General features: G+C 60.0%; 1 protein-coding gene across 1 annotated transcript in view; it reads right to left on the minus strand.

Annotated features, from left to right (window-relative positions):
* Positions 1-5,689: 5,689 nt before the first annotated feature.
* Positions 5,690-7,214, minus strand: part of SLC39A3 (solute carrier family 39 member 3) — a 2,040-nt gene continuing 515 nt past the window's right edge. The window contains exon 2 of the mRNA XM_006017426.3: positions 5,690-6,829. Within this exon, the coding sequence (XP_006017488.1) occupies positions 6,089-6,829 (741 nt within the window). The 3' untranslated portion in view covers positions 5,690-6,088. The remainder of the gene's footprint in view (positions 6,830-7,214) is intronic.

The following is a 7,214-nucleotide window of genomic DNA, read 5'->3' on the forward strand; positions in this document are numbered from 1 at the left end:
CCAGAGGGTGGAGGGGAGGGATGGAGGACGGTGGTGGCCGGTGACCCCCTGGTAGCGGAGAGGGGACCGGGCGGCTGGCCGGGACAAGGCGGGGCTGTTCTCCTTCCCGGCAACGTGGCTCCCCCGCCGCCCACAGGCTCCTCTGGTCAGAGAGGTGCAGTGACTTGCCCAAGGCCACGCAGCGCAGCAGTGGCAGAGCCAGGCCCCGGGGCTCTACAGGCGCACGAGGCCGCACCGGCTCTCCCTGTGCTGGGCCCAGCCCGAGCCAGGCGCCAGGCCCCGGTGCTGTGGGGCTCTGGGGCACTTCGAGGCACCTGCCCTGGCCTGGGACACGGTGCGATGATGGGATGGAGACGTCCAAAGGGCCAGGAGGCCCCTGGACCAGGCGGGAAGGAGCCTGCGACGGCGCAGGCCCGGCGCGGGGAAGGCAGCTCCGGCTTGGGGGGTGGCAGAGGGGAGCGCGGGGCCGAGCGGCTCCCCCCACCCCCGGTGACCAGAGGCGGGATGACTCACGCTAACGCTGGCGCAATGGCAATTAAAATCTGCAGCTGCTATTAATAGCTGCCAGCGGAGGAGCCTGGACATCACGGACGCAGCTGTCAGCACAGGTCAGCGGGCAGGGGCAGGGGCCCGGCTTCCCTGCACGCCGGGACCGGAGCCCGAGGCAGGGGACCTGGGGGGGAACGAGAGTGCAGGGGGGTGGCTTTCTGTTGCATCGCACCCGGAGCTGGGACCTGCAACGCAATCTGCCCTCGCCACCCGGCCTGGCTGCATGGGCCAGTGCCACGAGCCGGACCTTGTTGCTCCAAGCCGATCCAGGCCCTTGCCAGTCTTGCCTCCTGGCCTGGCTCTTCCCTAGGGGGGAGGCTCACAGCCAGTGGCAGGTGGGCTGTATCCCATCTCGGGTCCCTCGGGCTGTCCGAGACCCACCCCAGCTCCTGGTCACCTCCCCAGGCAGGACCTGCCTTTCTGCCCCACGCCTGTGCAGTGTGGGGTGATGCCAGCAGAGGAGGATCGTCCTCGGGCTGGGGCCCGTGGGAATCAGTCCCAGCTGGTGAACTGGCTGCAGGTCAGTCGGGGCCGGTCTGTCACCGGAGCGCGCTGGTGACAGGCCATGTTGCCCGGGCGAGGGTGGCTTGGAGAAGGCTGCTCCTGCCTCCGGCGGGGACCTCTGGGGGTCCCTTCCAGCCTGAACTATGTATGAAACACACCCCGAGAAGCCATGGGTTTGGGGGGGCAGGTGCTGAACCCCTAGAAACTGTAACAGGCACAGCGAGGACTGGACAGAGTCTTTATTGGCAGGGCAGAGGCTCGGCCTCTTCCAGACATGACAGCGGCAGCAGGGTCCCTGGATGCCAGCCCCACGTTCAATCCCCAGCACGGGGAAAGTCTGCTCCCCGGTCCAGCCAGCGCCAGGCTGTCAAAGCAGAATGGAGCCTTTCCCCGGCCCCTTCCCACTTCCATGCAAGCAGGTCCCCAAAACCCGAGCCAGGTCATGCCAGCAGGGGAGTGGAGGGCAGGTCCCCACCCAACCCAGTGGGCAGCACTGAGCTCACGGCCAGGCTGGACCTGAGGGGCTTTCAATGCACTTGCAGGCTGGAGCTGGTAAAGGCTGGCCATCCTCCACTCGCACAATGCCCGGCCCCAGAGCAAACCCCAGTGGGCACCCGGTTCTGCTCCAGCCCCTCTGTGACGGTGCTGGAGAGGGGGGGTTCAGGAAGCAGCAGAGAGCACCCCCACCCCATGCTTGCTCCATGTACCCTCCAGGCAACAGAGGGTCCCCACCAGCCTGGCACCAGGCTTTTTGCCCCCTCCTCCATGCCAAGAGAGGGACAGTCCATGCCATGACTCCGAGGAGTGGGCTGGAGGGGACACAAATCCAGACATGTCCCTGGGCTGAGACTGCCAACAAGAGACCCCTGCCAAGGCAAGTGCCCACAGCTGCTAAGCCTGCCCTGGTTCTTCCAAGCCAGGCGACCAGTTGAGTTCTGCCTGTTCAAAACCTGCACTCCCACAGATGCCCCCCGAGAATTAATACCGGCCAGACAGCCCAGCCTGGCCCACCCGCGGTGAAAGAAAGGAGCAGGGAAGACCTCCCTTCCCAGGAGGCAGGCACACAGCTTGCAATCCCACGCGCATGGCTCATCCGTGGACGCAAGCAGTTCAACAACAGTCCTGCTGCACTGGAGAAGTCATTTAGCAAAGGCTCTCCTGGCTTTAGCGTCACAGCAGCTGGCTGCCGGTGCTGTTGACAGACAAGGGAATTAAGTTGCACGTGGCTAACGCAAGAAAACAGTCACCATGCTCCCCGCCGAGGGCGTACAGTGGGCGAGGAGGTCGTCAGGGCAGCTGAGAGCAGCAGCCAGCTGGATACGTGGCTGTGTTTTTGCAGTGCCCTGCTGTGCACGCAGCTCCTGGCCCCTCGCTTACAGCCCCTGCTGCTCAGACTGCCTTGCACTGGAGCCCACGTCCGTGCAGGGCCGGCTGGAGGGTCGGGGCTGCGCTCGGCAAGGAAAGGGTTTTCCAACTACACGGGCAGGTGTCACTGGTAGGACACTGGAAGCCGCACCTCCTGCCTTTACCGGGTGCTCCCACTAGCTCCAAGAAATGGGACCTGGAGGGCCAAGGCTGAAGTGACGCCCGCATGTCAACAACCACCGAGCTCCGTGCCAGGCTCTGCCCGGGAAGGAAACCAGCCCACCGCCAGGTGATTTCTGGACTGGTACAAGCCTTCCTAGGCTCAGCGGCTGCCCAGTTCTGCCTGACCTTGGAACCCTCCGGTCAACACCAAGACATCACGAGATGCAATCTGGCAACTGCTGCCTTGTAGACAAAGGTGCTCCCAGGCAGCTTGGCTGAAGCCGATGAGAGTAAGGCAACACTTGTGTCTTCGGGCACGCACGCACGCACGTACCCCTGCAGGGCGTGGACATCAAGGAGAGGGAACACTAACCCCTGTGGAAGCCAGGCCAGGCATGTGGGTCTTCTCTCCTGCTGCACGAGCTCCGTAGAGAGAGGCCCGAAGGCTCCGAACCAGGAGTTTGCTGTCTGGCGCAGTGCTGAGGCCATGGATGCTCCTGCAATTTGCTGGAGCTTTGCTGCACTCCTGGGCTTAGACCTGGCTATCGATCGAGACTCAGCGCATCCCTTGGGCCCTGGATCATTTGCGGGAAGTCACCAAATCTCCTCCTTGGCTCCAACTAATACGCAGCGGATCCAATCAGCTCCTGCAGGTGCTGGCAGCACAGGAGAGTGAGAGCGGAGTCAGACGTTGCCAACGGTGGCGCATTGCCCTGGAGAGACTCCGATCTGGGCAAAACCTTGGGGAGTCCTGCTTTGCCCCCAGGGAATGGGGACAGGGGCTGGGAGGGGCCAGACCTCTTCTGTGCTTGCTTTCCAAAGTCGTGTCCCCCCAAAACGCTGCATCTGGTTTATCCATGGCCCCTCGTCCCTGTCCATGTTGGAGAGAATCGACAGCCCCGCACACACGGCAGGGCGAGAGGCAGTGACTCCCAGACGGAGATCCAGCTGTAGCTTCAAACCTGCCAGCAGGAGGGGGCTGAGCACAGGAGAGGAGCAAAAACACCCTTGAAGTCCCAATGCTGGGAGAATCCGTGCTTCTGCCTCCAAGATGCTGCAGTTTCCTACCATGGGATGGAGCACCTGCATGAAGAAGCCAGTCCCAGGAGCGGGCAGAGCAGCTTGGGAGGGACAGTGCTGCTGGCCCATCTGCTGTATGCAGAAGGCTCAGCATCCGAACCACCCGCTTTGCAGCCTCATCAGCTTCCCCTTAAAGCCTGTTCAGGGGCCCCACTCCTCACAGGTGTCAGGCAGATCCATGGGGATGAAAACCATGTGCTTGGTCAATTCAGATACAGGGTGTGTGTGGGGGGGGGAGGCTTTTAAAAAAGAGACCATATCTAGATCTATGCAGGTAACACCAAATTTAGTGGACAGGACAACCAGGGCAGGCAGTTGGTCTATCTCCAAGCTCAGGGTGGATGTCCAGTGCTCTGGGCCCAGCTCCCAGTTCTACTACAGCCCGTCCATCCCAAGACCCCTCTGACAGCATGAAGGGGCACGAGTGCAAGCTGCAAGGGGCACTGCTAAGAATCCATAGCCCAGGGCCTGGCCTGACTCCCCTGCTCCACCTTTCTGGGGAGCACACAGAGGCCCAGGTCCTTCCCTTCAGCTCGGGCTGTGCTTCTCAGACGCACCTTGGCCTGCCATTCTCTTGCAACATGCGCTAGCCCGTCTCACCCCAAAAGCTCTGGGCAGTGAGCATGACAGCCCGGGAGGGGATGTGGCGACTGTGCTGGGCTCCAAAAGGGAACAGTGAAGAGGACGGTGCAGCTCTGCAGAGCGGCATTTGAATCAGGCCTTGCTAATTAGTGTCAGCTGAGGCCCCCAAATTGCCTCCTGCCCCATCCCTTCAGAGTAAGATTAATTAGCTGCAGTATCCTGGAGCAATTGAAATGCTAGTCGGCAGAAACCCGCAGCCAGACCTCACTTGTCACCATACAGGACAGATGTGCCGGCCCGCAGCCGAGATGCTGGATCAGCCGCTTTGCCCCAACCCCTCATCCTGGCTCCTTGCAGAGCTTCGCCGCGGGAACCCGCTGCCATCTTGTTTACTGCGATGGGAGATGCATTGGAGCCTTTATCATTCCATCAGCGGTGCTGAAGGGCTGGACTTGCCTTTGGAAGACTGTGATTTTCCAGCAGCCACAGCTAGTTAAAATGCATGAGCTCTCACGGTCCTGGAAAGGGGGGTGGAGGGTGGGGTATTTGTTAAGCTGAAGATCTGCAGAGCAAAAGGGGACTGGGCATTTTGAGATAGCATGAGCACCCCTTGCACCAACAGCACCCTGCCCCCCACAACGATGGCAGAAACCTGCAGAGACATCCCACAGGGGAGAACTCCCATGACAAACGGTGATCTGAGTCTCTCACTCGGGCCAGTTCGGAAGGATCATGCCATGATTCACAACACAGCAACTTCCCAGACCTGCACCGTGCCTGAAAGCAAGATCTCCACGTTGCAGGGACCCTGCAAGTCTGCCTGTGCTTGGGAACGCTGCAACCAGCCCTCCCGCAATCCCTACCCTGACGTCCAGAGACCCGCAGAAAGGAGCTGAGAGATGACCTGTCCCATGATCTTTCTAACTCAGTGCCTCAGGACAGAGAGCCCTGACCCACCCTGGCACAATTGGCGCACCAACGCTGCTGCAGACAATGCGAATGCTAAACACTCCACGTACACATTCATGCTAGGACATGAACAAATTCAGGACCACGGAGCCAGGGTTCTGCCGGTGCTACGCAAGGGCCTTTGGATGCGAGATCCCAGCTTTGCCAGCAATATGAAGCTTCTAAGGATTCCATCAGCAAAGCGCAGCGAGATCGCAAGGGAACACGGCACGGAGGGATAAAAAAAAGGAGCTTATGGCCTTATTTCTTTGCTTAGTCACCTACTGAGAAACTGCAGTCCCCAGGGATTGACAGGGGTTGATGGGAGCTCTGCTAAGACAGGATTGTAGTGCAGAATCCCATCTACTGGATCCCAGAACGGCTGACGTTTTTGGCAACTAATACAGGCAGGTTTTTGCTCAGAACTCAGCTGGTAAGAGCTGCTTAGTGCAGTCTGACAAGCCCTTATCCCCACCTGCTTTCCACGCAGTTTCTCTGTCATCTTTCACTTTGTGAAGCCCAAGATGGAAAAGAGTAGACCTGGATTCTTAATGGGGGGTGGGAGGGGAGGCGGCTCTGTGCCAAACAGTTGTCGAGATCCCTTCAGAAGCAACATTCAAGCCCCTATTCACTATTACAAATATTACTTTCAGTAGCCTCTGTACAAGCCTCTCCCCACCCTGCTAATGTGGCATGTGGGGACAGTCGCATAACACCTTGTGTGATTCTTCTCCCTTGACCTTGGGGGAACCATTCTCTCTTCAGGTCGATGTGTTGCCACCGTCTGGATGCGGATGCTTCACCCGGGCGCTGGCGTCCGCGTCCCCGCCTGGCTGGAAAGGGGGCTGGCTATCAGCACCGTTTACGAGGGGAAGGAGCTGGGGTCTCCTCTCTGCCCTCACCACTTGAAGAAGACGAGCCCGGCGAGGACGGCATAGCCCAGCACCAGGAAGAGGACCTTCAGCAGGCGGTCGTTCTTGTCCTCCAGCTCCTTCCCCAGGATCTCGAAGAACGTGACGAATAAGAAGGTCCCCCCAGCGATGCCCTGAAGCACCACGGAAGCCACGCTGCTGGCCACATTGCGGGCGCTCTCGATGCCCATGCCGATGCCGATGCCCAAGGGAATCATCAGACTGACTGTCACGGCCAGCTTGGCGGCATCCTTCAGTACCAGCGAGGTCTTGGCCATGCTGATGCCCAGCGCTACGGCCACCAGCGTCTCGTGGATGGCCACCCCCAAAAAGAGGCTCATGACCTTGTCCCCCTCCTCCTGCAGGCCCAGGGCCAGGCCCTCGAAGATGGAGTGGGCCGACAGGGCAAACACCAGGCTGAAGAGCCGCAGGGGGCTGGAGCGGGACAGCTCCTGGATGTTCAGGCCGTGGCTGTGGGAGTGGTGGCTGTGCTCATTGTACAGCGTGCGCCCGTGAGAGGCGGCAATGAAGGGGCTCTCGTACTCAGAATCGCTCCCGACATCCGAGCCGGCATTGAAGGTCTCCAGGTCGATAAAGGAGGGCTTCTCCTTCTGGAAGGTCAGGATGAGCTGCTCGACAAAGACCGTCATGAAGAACCCCACCAGCATGATGGTCTCGGCCAGGGGGTAGTCCGTCGTCACGTTCCCCAGCTTGAGGACTTCTTGAAGCTGGAGCAAAGGAAGGAAAACCAACACAAATGTAGCTACGTCATTCAGCAAGCACCAGAGGGGATTCTCCCTGCGCTGCCAAGCATTTCACTATCAAACCCGCTACAAGGAAGCTGCCCCACCATTCGCCCCGCAGCGGCAGGAAGCTTCTACGTAACGTCAAGCTTTGCAAGCCCTCTAAACATGACGTGCAGGTACACGCAGCGCGTGTGCATCTGTCCCTCTCGATATAAGAGGAAAAAAAACCCTACTGCTACCAGCTACTCCCTGAGCTCAGGTGGACGAGGTCACGGCTTGTGATGGACAGTCCAAAATGTGGTCAGTCCGGGGTGAGAGGGAGGTTTCCATACAACATGCATGGGGGCATTAAAGCTGCAATACCCCC

The sequence above is a fragment of the Alligator sinensis genome, unplaced genomic scaffold (genome assembly GCF_000455745.1).
Source record: "Alligator sinensis unplaced genomic scaffold, ASM45574v1 scaffold1295_1, whole genome shotgun sequence".
Taxonomy (NCBI): domain Eukaryota; kingdom Metazoa; phylum Chordata; order Crocodylia; family Alligatoridae; genus Alligator; species Alligator sinensis.